The 13,435-nt window shown below is 54.3% G+C and overlaps 3 protein-coding genes across 3 annotated transcripts in view; 1 reads left to right on the forward strand and 2 right to left on the reverse strand.

Moving 5' to 3' along the window:
- SETD2 (SET domain containing 2, histone lysine methyltransferase) overlaps positions 1 to 2,383 on the forward strand; it is a 34,952-nt gene extending 32,569 nt beyond the window's left edge. The window contains exon 20 of the mRNA XM_069859116.1: positions 1,769 to 2,383. Coding sequence (XP_069715217.1) covers positions 1,769 to 1,930 — 162 coding nt within the window. The 3' untranslated portion in view covers positions 1,931 to 2,383. The remainder of the gene's footprint in view (positions 1 to 1,768) is intronic.
- A 3,207-nt stretch (positions 2,384 to 5,590) lies between these two features.
- On the reverse strand, positions 5,591 to 10,692 carry LOC138722172 (death domain-containing membrane protein NRADD-like). Its single transcript, XM_069860059.1, has 5 exons — positions 10,657 to 10,692; positions 8,831 to 8,918; positions 7,568 to 7,739; positions 7,346 to 7,491; positions 5,591 to 5,908 (listed from the first exon to the last, which is right to left on the reverse strand). Exons 1-5 carry the CDS (start codon positions 10,690 to 10,692, stop codon positions 5,610 to 5,612), a joined length of 741 nt encoding a protein of 246 aa, XP_069716160.1. The 3' UTR covers positions 5,591 to 5,609.
- Positions 10,693 to 10,803: 111 nt separating this feature from the next.
- On the reverse strand, positions 10,804 to 12,382 carry LOC138722173 (sporozoite surface protein 2-like). The gene is made up of 3 exons (XM_069860060.1): positions 12,160 to 12,382; positions 11,259 to 11,905; positions 10,804 to 11,175 (listed from the first exon to the last, which is right to left on the reverse strand). Exons 1-3 carry the CDS (start codon positions 12,380 to 12,382, stop codon positions 10,804 to 10,806), a joined length of 1,242 nt encoding a protein of 413 aa, XP_069716161.1.
- Between the last annotated feature and the right edge of the window lie 1,053 nt (positions 12,383 to 13,435).

Genomic DNA, 13,435 nt, shown 5'->3' on the forward strand with positions numbered 1-13,435 from the left:
TATTTATGGAATAATGGCAATATTTATGGAACAACGGCGACTATTTGAGGAATATTGGCGGCTATTTGAGAATTAACGGCAACTATTTGGGGAATAGTGGCAATATTTATGGAATAATAGTAACTTTTTAAGGAATAATGGTATTTAGGGAATAAAGGCAACTATTTAAGGAATATTGGCGACTATTTGAGGAATATTGGCGACTATTTGAGGAATATTGGCAACTATTTGAGGATTAACAGCAACTATTTTGGGAATAATGGCAATATTTATGGGATAAAGGCAAATATTTGGGGAATAATGGCAATGTTTATGGGATAAAGGCAACTATTTGGGGAATAATGGCAATATTTATGGGATAAAGGCAACTATTTGGGGGATAATGGCAATATTCATGGGATAGAGGCAACTATTTGGGGAATAATGGCAATATTGATGGGATAAAGGCAACTATTTGGGGAATAATGGCAATATTCATGGGATAAAGGCAACTATTTGGGGAATAATGGCAATATTTATGGAATAATAGTAACTTTTTTAGGAATAATGGCAAATATTTGAGGAGTAAAGGCAACTATTTGGGGAGTAAGGGCAACTATTTGCGGAATAATGGCGATATTTATGGAATAATGGCAATATTTCAGGAATATTGGCGACTATTTGAGGATTAACGGCAACTATTTGGGGAATAGTGGCAATATTTATGGAATAATAGTAACTTTTTAAGGAATAATGGTATTATTTAGGGAATAAAGGCAACTATTTAAGGAATATTGGCGACTATTTGAGGAATATTGGCGACTATTTGAGGAATATTGGCAACTATTTGAGGATTAACAGCAACTATTTTGGGAATAATGGCAATATTTATGGGATAAAGGCAAATATTTGGGGAATAATGGCAATGTTTATGGGATAGAGGCAACTATTTGGGGAATAATGGCAATATTTATGGGATAAAGGCAACTATTTGGGGGATAATGGCAATATTGATGGGATAAAGGCAACTATTTGGGGAATAATGGCAATATTCATGGGATAGAGGCAACTATTTGGGGAATAATGGCAATATTTATGGAATAATAGTAACTTTTTTAGGAATAATGGCAAATATTTGAGGAGTAAAGGCAACTATTTGGGGAGTAAGGGCAACTATTTGCGGAATAATGGCGATATTTATGGAATAATGGCAATATTTCAGGAATATTGGCGACTATTTGAGGATTAACGGCAACTATTTGGGGAATAGTGGCAATATTTATGGAATAATAGTAACTTTTTAAGGAATAATGGTATTATTTAGGGAATAAAGGCAACTATTTAAGGAATATTGGCAACTATTTGAGGATTAACAGCAACTATTTTGGGAATAATGGCAATATTTATGGGATAAAGGCAACTATTTGGGGGATAATGGCAATGTTTATGGGATAGAGGCAACTATTTGGGGAATAATGGCAATATTGATGGGATAGAGGCAACTATTTGGGGAATAATGGCAATATTCATGGGATAGAGGCAACTATTTGGGGAATAATGGCAATATTGATGGGATAAAGGCAACTATTTGGGGAATAATGGCAATATTCATGGGATAGAGGCAACTATTTGGGGAATAATGGCAATATTGATGGGATAAAGGCAATATTTAGGGAATAGCGTCAGTATTTATGGTCTCAGGGCAGCCCTGAGGCCTAGCGGCAGCCCTGAGGGCGATGGCGGCCTGTAGGCCTGTAGGCCTCACGGGGCCCCTTCCCTCCCCTCGCAGCTGACGCACGGCGTGATGAACAAGGAGCTGAAATACTGCAAGAACCCCGAGGACCTGGAGTGCAACGAGAACGTCAAGCACAAGACGAAGGAATACATCAAGAAATACATGCAGAAATTCGGCGCCCTCTACAAACCCAAAGAGGATCCCGAGCTGGAATAAAAACAACCCCCCCCCCGCCTCCCGCCGCCATTTTGAAGGCACCAAACCTGAAGGTTTTCTCGGTTTTCTTGGGTTTTAACCTCTCCCAGCGCCGCGGTTGAGGGCAAAAACGTGAAAAACCCAACCCTCTCGCCCCGAACCGCGTTCTCTGTATCATATTTTAACCTATATGTGAATATATTGATAATTTCGGGGGGTTTCCTTCACTTTTAGCCCGAGCCGCGCCCCCGCCGCGGCCACACTTTGTAAGGAAAGAGTTTTGGGGTTTATTATTATTATTATTATTATTATTATTAATTTTTTTTTCCCCCCCCCAAGTCGTTTCCTCGGTTTTTATTTTCGGTTCCGCCAGGTTTAAGCTGTTTTCGTGTAAATAATTGCGGCCCCGGGGCCGTCTCCTGGATTTCGGACGCGGTCCCGCGCGATGTTGATAAGATTTGATTTTACCGCTTCGATCGATTTTACTTTATCCAATTTTTACGGAACTTTTTATGTAAAAAAAAGACACAAATTGGACAAAAAAAAAAAAATAAAAGAAAAATAAATGATTTAAAAATAATAAAAAAAAAGGAAAAGCGGCTCCCAGCCGTAAAAAATAAATCGGGGAAAAGGAGAAAAGGAGGAACGAGGTGGTGGCATCGATGGGGACGTGGTGGTTTGGCTCCTCGGGGAGCCTCCAGCGGTCTTAGGGTCCCCAGGAGCCCCAAGTGGGAATGGGAAGCCCACTGTCACCCCTGGTGGCCCCAGGAGTCGGGAATGGGATCTTCATTGTCACCCTTGGTGGCCCCAGGAGCCTCAGGTGGGACAAGGAACCCTGTTGTCATCCCTGGTGGCCCCAGCAGTTGGGATTGGGATCTCCATTGTCACCTTTGGTGTCTCCAGGAGTCAGGAATGGGATCTCCATTGTCACCCCTGGTGTCCCCAGGAGCCTTAGATGGAAATAGGAACCCCACGGTCACTCCTGGTGTCCCCAGTAGTTGGGAATGGGATCTCCATTGTCACCCCTGGTGTCCCCAGGAGTTGGGAATGGGATCTCCATTGTCACCCTTGGTGTCCCCAGGAGTCAGGAATGGGATCTCCATTGTCACCCTTGGTGTCCCCAGGAGTCAGGAATGGGATCCCCATTGTCACCCTTGGTGTCCCCAGGAGTCAGGAATGGGATCCCCATTGTCACCCTTGGTGTCTCCAGGAGTCAGGAATGGGATCTCCATTGTCACCCCTGGTGTCCCCAGGAGCCTTAGATGGAAATAGGAACCCCACTGTCACTCCTGGTGTCCCCAGTAGTTGGGAATGGGATCTCCATTGTCACCCTTGGTGTCCCCAGGAGTTGGGAATGGGATCTCCATTGTCACCCTTGGTGTCCCCAGGAGTTGGGAATGGGATCTCCATTGTCACCCTTGGTGTCCCCAGAGCCTCAGGTGGGATGAGGAACCCCACTGTCACCCCGGTGTCCCCAGTAGTTGGGAATGGGATCCCCATTGTCACCCTTGGTGTCCCCAGGAGTCAGGAATGGGATCCCCATTGTCACCCTTGGTGTCCCCAGGAGCCTCAGGTGGGACAAGGAACCCTGTTGTCATCCCTGGTGTCCCCAGTAGTTGGGATTGGGATCTCCATTGTCACCCTTGGTGTCCCCAGGAGTCAGGAATGGGATCTCCATTGTCACCCCTGGTGTCCCCAGGAGCCTTAGATGGAAATAGGAACCCCACGGTCACTCCTGGTGTCCCCAGTAGTTGGGAATGGGATCTCCATTGTCACCCTTGGTGTCCCCAGGAGTTGGGAATGGGATCTCCATTGTCACCCTTGGTGTCCCCAGGAGTCAGGAATGGGATCCCCATTGTCACCCTTGGTGTCCCCAGGAGTCAGGAATGGGATCCCCATTGTCACCCTTGGTGTCCCCAGGAGCCTCAGGTGGGACAAGGAACCCTGTTGTCATCCCTGGTGTCCCCAGTAGTTGGGAATGGGATCCCCATTGTCACCCCTGGTGTCCCCAGGAGCCTTAGATGGAAATAGGAATCCCACTGTCACCCCTGGTGTCCCCAGAGTCAGGGAAGGGATCTCCATTGTCACCCTTGGTGCCCCAGGAGTCAGGAATGGGAATAGGAACCCCACTGTCACCTCAGTGTCACCTTTGGTGTCCCCAGGAGCCTCAGATGGGATTGGGAACCCCAGTTTCGCCCTTGGTGTCCCCAATAGTAACACCATTGTCACCCCTGGTGTCCTCATGAGCCTCAGATGGGAATGGGAACCCCACTGTCACCCTTGGTGTCCCCAGAGTCAGGGATGGGATCTCCATTGTCACCCTTGGTGGCCCCAGGAGCCTCAGGTGGGATGAGGAACCCTGTTGTCACCCCTGGTGTCCCCAGTAGTTGGGATTGGGATCTCCATTGTCACCCTTGGTGTCCCCACGAGTCTCAGATGGGGTTAGGAACCCCACTGTCACCCCAGTGTCACCCTTGGTGTCCCCAGGAAGAGGAACCCCACTGTCACCCTTAGGGGGACACTTCCTGAGGACACCCGGACACCTGAGGACAAGGTCTCAGGGGCACCCGGACACGTGGGGACACATCTTGGGGACACCCGGACACCTGAAGGGACCTGCCCTGGGTAGGACATACAGACAGTAGAGGACACACGGCCCAGGGACACACTCAGAGGGACAGATGGACACCTGAGGGGACACGTCCTGGGGACACAGAGAGTGGAGAACACTCATCCTGGGGACATGGGGACACATGAGGAGACATCCTGGGGACACATGGAGGGGACGCAGGCTTGGAGGGACACACGGACACCTGAAGACACAGATCCTGGGGACACACGGACAGTGGAGAACATCCATCCTGGGGACACGGGGACACCTGAGAACATCCATCCTGGGGACACCTGAGAACATCCATCCCGGGGACATGGGGACACCTGAGAACATCCGTCCTGGGGACACGGGGACCCCTGAGAACATCCATCCTGGGGACACCTGAGAACATCCATCCTGGGGACATGGGGACAGTGGAGAACATCCATCCTGGGGACATGGGGACAGTGGAGAACATCCATCCTGGGGACACCTGAGAACATCCATCCTGGGGACACGGGGACACCTGAGAACATCCGTCCTGGGGACACGGGGACCCCTGAGAACATCCATCCTGGGGACACCTGAGAACATCCATCCTGGGGACACGGGGACACCTGAGAACATCCATCCTAGGGACACGGGGACACCTGAGAACATCCATCCTAGGGACACGGGGACACCTGAGAACATCCATCCTGGGGACATGGGGACACCTGAGAACATCCATCCTGGGGACACGGAGACACCTGAGAGCATCCATCCTGGGGACCCCTGAGAACATCCATCCTGGGGACACCTGAGAACATCCATCCTGGGGACACGGAGACACCTGAGAACATCCATCCTGGGGACACCTGAAGGGACACGGAGACGGTGAAGGACAAACGTCCTGGAGACGCGCTTGGAGGGACACACGGACACCTCAAGACACACCTTGGTGACACATTTAATGCGTCCACCTGGGGACCAGCCACGTCCCCGCGTCCCTCACCTTCTGCCACCGCCTCGTGGCCACCAGGCGACCTCCCCCACCCCTAAACCAAAAAAGTACAAAACCCCTTGAGAACCCACCAACCCACCCCGGGAAGAACCAGGAGAAGCTGGTCACACGGCGGAGGTGACGTCCCCAGGTCCTGCCAAGCGCTGGGCCGCGGCGTGGTGGCCGCTGGTGGCCAAGGCCTGGCTGAGGGCGGCCAGCGTGGCCCCCTGGCTGGTGGCCCAAGTGCTGAGGAGGGTGCGGGTGGGAGCTCGGCCGCGGCTGAAGGTTGCGATGGCGTCGGGACCGAAGCCCAGGTTGGTGGCCAAGCTGCGCCAGTCACCTCCAGGTCCCTCGCTCTCCAGCAGCTGCTCCAGCTCCTCCTGAAGCTGCGGGGACACCAACGGGTGCCCCTCGGGGCGGGGGGCTGCGGGGGGGGACAAGGTCGTGGTCAGCGTCCAAAGCACTGGTTGACCTCGACTGGGTTGTTAGCTGGGGCACGGGAGCTCCTCAGCCCCATCCAGGAGCTCCTTAACCCCATTTGGATGCTACTTGACCCCCATTTGGATGCTCCTCAACCTTATTTGGATGCTACCTGGGGTCTGGGAGCTCCTCATCCCCATCCAGGTGCTCCTCAATCCCATCCAGGTGCTCCTCAACCCCATCTAGGAGCTCCCTGACCTCCATTTGGATGCTCCTCAACCTCATTTGGTTGCTACCTGGAGTATGGGAGCTCCTCAACCCCATCCAGATCCTCCCTGACCCCCATTTGGGTGCTCCTCAACCTCATTTGGATGCTACCTGTGGTATGGGAGCTCCTCAATCCCATCCAGGTGCTCCTCAATCCCATCCAGGTGCTCCTCAATCCCATCCAGGTGCTCCTCAACCCCATCTAGGAGCTCCCTGACCTCCATTTGGATGCTCCTCAACCTCATTTGGTTGCTACCTGGGGTCTGGGAGCTCCTCAACCCCATCCAGGTGCTCCTCAACCCCATCTAGGAGCTCCCTGACCCCCATTTGGGTGCTCCTTGACCTCCATTTGGTTGCTACCTGGGGTCTGGGAGCTCCTGAACCCCATCCAGGTCCTCCCTGACCCCATTTAGGTGCTCCTCAACTTCATTTGGGTGCTACCTGACCCCCGTTGGGTGCTCCTCAACCTCATTTGGGTGCTACCTGGGGTCTGGGAGCTCCTCAACCCCATCCAGGTGCTCCTCAACCCCATCTAGGAGCTCCCTGACCCCCCTTTGGGTGCTCCTCAACCTCATTGGGTTGCTGCCTGGGGTCTGGGAGCTCCTGAACCCCATCCAGGAGCTCCCTAACCCCCATTTGGGTGCTCCTCAACCTCATTTGGTTGCTACCTGGGGTCTGGGAGCTCCTCAACCCCATCCAGGAGCTCCTCAACCCCATTTAGGTGCTCCTTGACCTCAACTGGGTTGTTACCTGGGGTATGGGAGCTCCTCAACCCCATCCAGGTGCTCCTCGACCTCCTTTTGGGTTCTCCCCATATCATGACGTTGTCCCAATCCCATATGGGTCCTTCCCAGGTGATGGTGGCTCCCCGAATGCATGTGGATGCTCCTCAGCCCCTGGTGGCCCCCAAACCCACGTAGATGTTCCCTAGAGCTCCCCAAGCCCATATGGATCCTTCCCAGGCCGTGGTGGCTCCCAAACCCAGGTAGATGTCCCCTGGAACACCCCAACCCCATCCAGATGCTCCTCAAGGGATGGATGCTCTCCAGGTACAGATCCACCCATGAAGCCAGGTGCTCCCCAACCCCATCCCGATGACACCAGGCGGGACCAGTCCCCCCCCAGCTCCCACCCTGGGTTGACGGTTCCTCGTGTGGGATGGGGGTTTGCTCACCCTTGCTGCTCTGCTGGGTCTCCTGCAGGATGGGGGTGTCGAGGAAGACTCCGCTGTCACCGTGGAGCTTCTCCCCCTCGGGTGACGTCCCCGAGTCCCCTGCCCGGGCCTTGGCCAGCTGCTTCTTCTGCCTGCACGAGTGCCAGCTGCGCACGGGACACCGGGGTCACCGGGGGCCCCACCAGTCCCCACCCGTAGCCGCCCCCCCCCCCCAGAACCTACCACTTGAAGGCCACGTAGGCAAGAAGTCCCACCACCACGGCAGCCAAGAGGGAGCAGTAGACGGGGATGATGTCCCTGCCGGCGGCTTCGGGGGGCGGTGGCACAAAGTTGGGGGTGGTGGGTGAGGGGGTTCCCATCACCATCTCCTCCCCGGGGTGGGGCAGGTCTTCTTCTGCGGGGATGGCGGGTGCATCAGAATCGGAGAATCAGAGAATCACCAGGTTGGAAAGGAGCCACTGGGTCATGGAGTCCAACCGTCCCCATCAATCACTGACCCGTGTCCCTCAGCACCTCGGCCACCCGGCCCTTAAACCCCTCCAGGGAAGGGGACTCAACCCCCTCCCTGGGCAGCCTCGGACAGGGACCAAGCACCCTTTCCGGGAAAGATTCCATCCTGATGTCCAGCCTGAACTTGCCCTGGTGCAACTTGAGGTCTTCTCTTGTCCCATCCCTTGTCCCTTGGGAGAAGAGCCCAGCTCCCTCCTCTCCACAACCTCCTCTCAGGGAGTTGCAGAGAGCAATGAGGTCTCCCCTCAGCCTCCTCTTCTCCAGGTGGAACCACCCCAGGTCCCTCATCTCCTCCTCCTAACCCTTGTTCTCCAGCCCCTCCCCAGCTCCGTTCCCTTCTCCAGACGTTCTCCAGCCCCTCAAGGTCTTTCTTGGAGTGAGGGACCCAGCACTGACCCCAGGATTCGAGCTGTGGCCTCACCAGCATCAAATCCAGAGGGAGAAGAACCTCTCTGGCCCTGCTGGCCACGCCGGCTCTGCTCCAAGCCAAGATGCCCTTGGCCTTCTTGGCCCCCTGGGCCCCTGCTGGCTCCTGTCCAACCAACCCCCCCAGGTCCTTCTCCTCCAGGCCCTTTCCAGCCAGCCTTCTCCTAGGCTGGAGCTGCCCAGGGTTCTTGTGCCCCAAGTTCCTGGTGGAACCTCAGCCCGTTGGTCTCAGCCCATGGATCCAGCCTGTTCAGGTCCCTTTGGAGCCTCCCGACCCTCCAGCAGATCCAGCTCCCACCCAGCTCAGTGTCACCCCCAGACTTGCTCAGGGGGCCCTCGAGGCCTCCATCCAGGTCGTTGAGGAAGACCCTGAGCCGGGCTGGACCCAGCCCTGAGCCCTGGGGACCCCCCTCGGGGGGATCCTCGCTCTCCTCTACACCTGCCTCAGTTTCCCCTCGCAGCACCAAAGAGCTGGGGTGTCCCCCCCTCCCCCCCAAAGCGATCTGTGGGGAAACTGAGGCACGGGGATGGGGGGGGTTGGTTACTCACGGCGGGTGCAGGGGTGGCAGTCGCAGGGCTCGGGGACCTCGGAGTCGGGGGGACACGGGGGGCAGCACCCCCCACCCTCCCCCGGCACCTGCGGGAAGAGGGGGACCTGCCTCAGTTTCCCCAAGTGCGTGTGTGTCCCCCCAAATCCTAATGGGTGACAGCATGGGGGGGGGGGGGACAGGGGGATTGGGGGGGACATGAGGATTGGGGGGGACACAGGGGGATTGGGGGGACACAGGGGGATTGGGGGACACAGGGGGATTGGGGGACACAGGGGGATTTCGGGGGGACACAGGGGGATTGGGGGGACACAGGGGGATTGGGGGGACACAGGGGGATTTATGGGGGGCAGGGGGATTGGGGGGGACACAGGGGGATTGGGGGGGACACAGGCGGATTTATGGGGGGCAGGGGGATTGGGGGGGACACAGGGGGATTGGTGGGGACAGGGGGATGGGGAGGACATGGGGATTGGGGGGACATGAGGATTGGGGGGACACAGGGGGATTTGAGGGGACACAGGGGGATTGGGGGATGGGGGGACAGGGGGATTGGGGGACACAGGGGGATTGGGGGGGGACACAGGGGGATTTAGGGGGGACAGGGGGATTAGGGGGGACACGGGGGCACTTGGGGGGGTCTGGAGGGGGGGAAAGGGTTAAAAAAATGGGAAATGGGAATAAAGGGAATGGAAAAATGGACAGAAAACCACTAAAAATGGGAAATAACGGGGGGAAAAAGGGAAAAGAACAAAAAGTGAAGGGAAATAATGGAGTAAAAAGTAAAAAAATCGATAAAATCCTGGGAAATAGTGGAGTGAAAAATGAAAAATCGATAAAGGAAAGGGAAATAATGGGATAAAAAGTAAAAAAACAATAAAATCAAGGGAAATGATGGAGTAAAAAATGATAAATCGATAAAGGAAAGGGAAATGATGGAGTAAAAAATGAAAAAGCAATAAAGGAAAAGGAAAAAATGGAATTAAAAAAGAAAAATCAAGAAAATCAAGGGAAATAATGGAATAAGACATAAAAAATCAATAGAGTAAAGGGATATAATGGAGTTAAAAATGAAAAATCAAGAAAGGAAAAGGAAATAGTGGAGTAAAATATAAAAAATCAAGAAAGTGAAGGGAAATAATGGAATAAAAAATAAAAAAATCAATAAAGTCAAGGGAAATGATCAAAGGAAAGGTAAAAATAATAAAAAATAAAGGTAAATAATCGAATAAAACAATAAAATGAACTTGATTTGAAATACATTGAAACAAAATAGAACGGAATGAAATGGAATGGAATGAAGTGAAATAAAGTGAAATGAAATGAAGTGCAAAAGAAGTAAAAATAAAGTGAAATAAAGAGAAATAAAGAGAAATAAAAGAGAAATAAAAGAGAAATAAAAGAGAAATAAAAGAGAAATAAACTAAAAGGAAAGGAAATAAAGGAAAAGAAAAAGAAATAAAGGAAAAGAAAAAGAAATAAAGGAAAAGAAAAAGAAATAAAGGAAAAGAAAAGGAAATAAAGGAAAAGAAAAGGAAAAAAGTAGAAAAAATGAAATAAAGTAGAAAAATGAATTAAAGTAAAAGAAAATGAATTAAAGTAAGAGAAAATGAGTTAAAATGAAATGAAATAAAAGGAAAAGAAGTAAAAATAAAGTGAATTAAAGTAAAATACATTGAAATAAAGCGAAAGGAAAGGAGATAAAGCAAAAGGAAGGGAAATAAAGCAAAAGGAAGGGAAATAAAGCAAAAGAAAGGGAAAGGAAAGCGAATCAAGCCAAGGAAACGAAAAGAGCCCGGGGCAAAAGCAGCGGAGCGGCTCCCGCACCGGGCACAGCAGCGGCAGCAGCAGCAGCGCCCGCATCGCCCCGCCAGCCGCCCGAGCGCTTCGGCTCCGCTCGGCTCCGCTCGGCTCCGCTCGGCTGCGGCTCCGCTCGGGTTCGGCTCCGTTCGGCTCCGCTCGGGTTCGGCTCCGCTAGGGTTCGGCTCCTCTCGGGGTTCGGCTCCGCTCGGCTCCGCTCGGGTTCCGGCTCCGCTCGGGTTCGTCTCCGCTCGGGGTTCGGCTCCGCTCGGGGTTCGGCTCCGCTCGGGTTCGGCTCCTCTCGGGGTTCGGCTCCGCTCGGCTCCGCTCGGGTTCGTCTCCGCTCGGGTTCGGCTCCGCTCGGGGTTCGGCTCCTCTCGGGTTCCGGCTCCGCTCGGGTTCGGCTCCGCTCGGGGTTCGGCTCCGCTCGGGGTTCGGCTCCTCTTGGGTTCGGCTCCTCTCGGGGTTCGGCTCCTCTCGGGTTCGGCTCCTCTCAGGTTCGGCTCCGCTCGGGGTTCGGCTCCTCTCGGGTTCGGCTCCGTTCGGCTCCTCTCAGGTTCGGCTCCTCTCGGGGTTCGGCTCCTCTCGGGGTTCGGCTCCTCTCAGGTTCGGCTCCGCTCGTGTTCGGCTCCTCTCGGGGTTCGGCTCCTCTCGGGTTCGGCTCCGTTCGGCTCCGCTCGGGTTCGGCTCTGCTCTGGGTTCGGCTCCTCTCGGGGTTCGGCTCCTCTCGGGGTTCGGCTCCGCTCGGGTTCTTCTCCGCTCGGGTTCGGCTTCTCTCGGGGTTCGGCTCCGTTCGGCTCCGCTCGGGTTCGGCTCCGCTCGGGGTTCGGCTCCGGTCGCGTTCGGCTCCGCTCGGGTGGGTTCGGCTCCGCTCGGGGTTCGGCTCCTCTCGGGGTTCGGCTCCTCTCGGAGTTCGGCTCCGCTCGGGTTCGGCTCCGCTCGGGGTTCGGCTCCGGTCGCGTTCGGCTCCGCTCGGCTGGGTTCGGCTCCGCTCGCCTCTCCCCCCCCACCTCGCCTCGGGCCGGGCCGGGCGGGGCGCTCGGCGATTGGCTGAGCGAGGCGAGGCCACGCCCCCTCTCCCCCCCTCCCCCCCCCCCGCCTTGTGGCTCAGGTGGGTTCGCAACCGCTTTGGGAGGGACTCGCTTGAGGGTCGCGGGTTCGAGTCCCGCTGGGTTCCATTGGGACTGGTCCAAACTGGGCTCGGTCATGGTGGGACTGGGGGGCTCGGGGTCCACCTCCCACCGCTTCCCCACGACCGTCCCAGGGCCCAAAGCGTCTGGAAAGGGGAGAAGCATCTTTATTGATCCTGGTATCACACAACCGCTTGGATGGAAAAGCCCTTGGAGATCATCAAGTCCAACCATAGGTTTCCACTCCTAAACTTTGAGTTCTCTCTTCATATGGAAGGTTCCTCAGTCCTTGTGATCATCTTGGTGGCCCAGCTCTGGATCTTCTCCACCTTTTGAAGGTCACGACCTTCTCGAGGCACCTCAGCATCCTAGTGGACTTCTTTACTTCTCCTTTACTCACGTTGAGCGTGTTGTCCACCAAGAATCTCCAGGGCCTTCTCCACAGAGCTGGTCTCCAGGCAGGTGGAACCCAGTCTGAGCTGCACCCCAAGGTTCTCAGGTGGAAGACCTTGTGTTTGTCCTTGTTGAACTTCAGAAGGTTCTTCCAGGTCTTCCTGGACGTTAACTCCTCCCTCTGGAGCGTCAACTTCTTTTCTCAGCTTGGTGTCATCTTCAGGGTTCATCAGGGTGCTCTTGATCCCAACATCCAGGTCACTTATGAAGATGTTCCACCGCCTCGGGCCCAGCTGGAGGATCTGCTGACTGGTTTCCAGTTTGAGAAAGACCCATCTCCCACCACCCCTGGCTATGGGTGGGGGTGCAGGACCTCGGTGGGGGTGCAGGACCTCAGCGGGGTGGTAGGACCTTGATCTGAGGGCTGGACATCAGCATGGGGGAAGGTCCTCAATGCAGGTGCAGGGTTTTGGAGCCTCCTGGCTTGGGTTCAAGATCTCCTTGTGGTTGCAGGACCTCAATGTGGGTGCTGGACACCAGCATGGGTGAAGGTCTTCGATGTGGGTGAAGGTATTTGATGTAGATGCATGGTTTTGGCTTGGGTTCAAGACCTTGATGTGGTTGCAGGATCCCTAGAGTGGGTGCAGGACCTCAGTATGGCTGAAGGTCTTCAACGTAGGTGAAGGTCTTGGATGTAGGTGCAGGGGTTTGGTGTGGGTGCAGCCCCCTGGCTTGGGTTCAAGACCTCAATGTGGTTGCAGGACCTCAGTGTGGGTGGTGGACACCAGCATGGGTGAAGGTCTTCGATGTGGGTGAAGGTCTTTGATGTAGATGCATGGTTTTGGCTTGGGTTCAAGACCTCGATGTGGTTGCAGGATCCCTAGAGTGGGTGCAGGACCTCAGTATGGCTGAAGGTCTTCAACGTGGCTGAAGGTCTTCAACGTAGGTGAAGGTCTTGGATGTAGGTGCAGGGTTTTGGTGTGGGTGCAGCCTCCTGGCTTGGGTTCAAGATCTCCTTGTGGTTGCAGGACCTCAGTGTGGGTGCTGGACACCAGCATGGGTGAAGATCTTTGATGTAGGTGAAGATCTTCAATGTGGGTGAAGGTCTTTGATGTAGATGCATGGTTTTGGCTTGGGTTCAAGACCTCGATGTGGTTGCAGGATCTCTAGAGTGGGTGCAGGACCTCAGCATGGATCTCCAGACCCAGCGTGGATGCGGAACCCAACATGGGTGCTGCACCTTGGCTTGAGTTGAAGGTCTCGGTGTGGCTGGAGGACCTCGG

Source organism: Phaenicophaeus curvirostris, chromosome 6 (genome assembly GCF_032191515.1).
Source record: "Phaenicophaeus curvirostris isolate KB17595 chromosome 6, BPBGC_Pcur_1.0, whole genome shotgun sequence".
NCBI lineage: Eukaryota > Metazoa > Chordata > Aves > Cuculiformes > Cuculidae > Phaenicophaeus > Phaenicophaeus curvirostris.

Bases quoted from the DNA above. Each gene is read 5' to 3' on its own strand.
- LOC138722172 (XM_069860059.1), bottom strand. From the start codon at position 10,692: ATGCGGGCGCTGCTGCTGCTGCCGCTGCTGTGCCCG. The intron at 8,919-10,656 runs GTGCGGGAGCCG...CTCTTCCCGCAG, and splicing joins TGCTGCCGCTGCTGTGCCCG to GTGCCGGGGGAGGGTGGGGG. The intron at 7,740-8,830 runs GTGAGTAACCAA...CCATCCCCGCAG, and splicing joins CTGCCACCCCTGCACCCGCC to AAGAAGACCTGCCCCACCCC.
- LOC138722173 (XM_069860060.1), bottom strand. From the start codon at position 12,382: ATGAACCCTGAAGATGACACCAAGCTGAGAAAAGAAGTTGACGCTCCA. The intron at 11,906-12,159 runs GTGAGTAAAGGA...TCCCCTTTCCAG, and splicing joins TGGTGGACAACACGCTCAAC to ACGCTTTGGGCCCTGGGACG. The intron at 11,176-11,258 runs GCCGAACACGAG...ACCTGAGAGGAG, and splicing joins GGAGCCGAACCCCGAGAGGA to CCGAACGGAGCCGAACCCGA.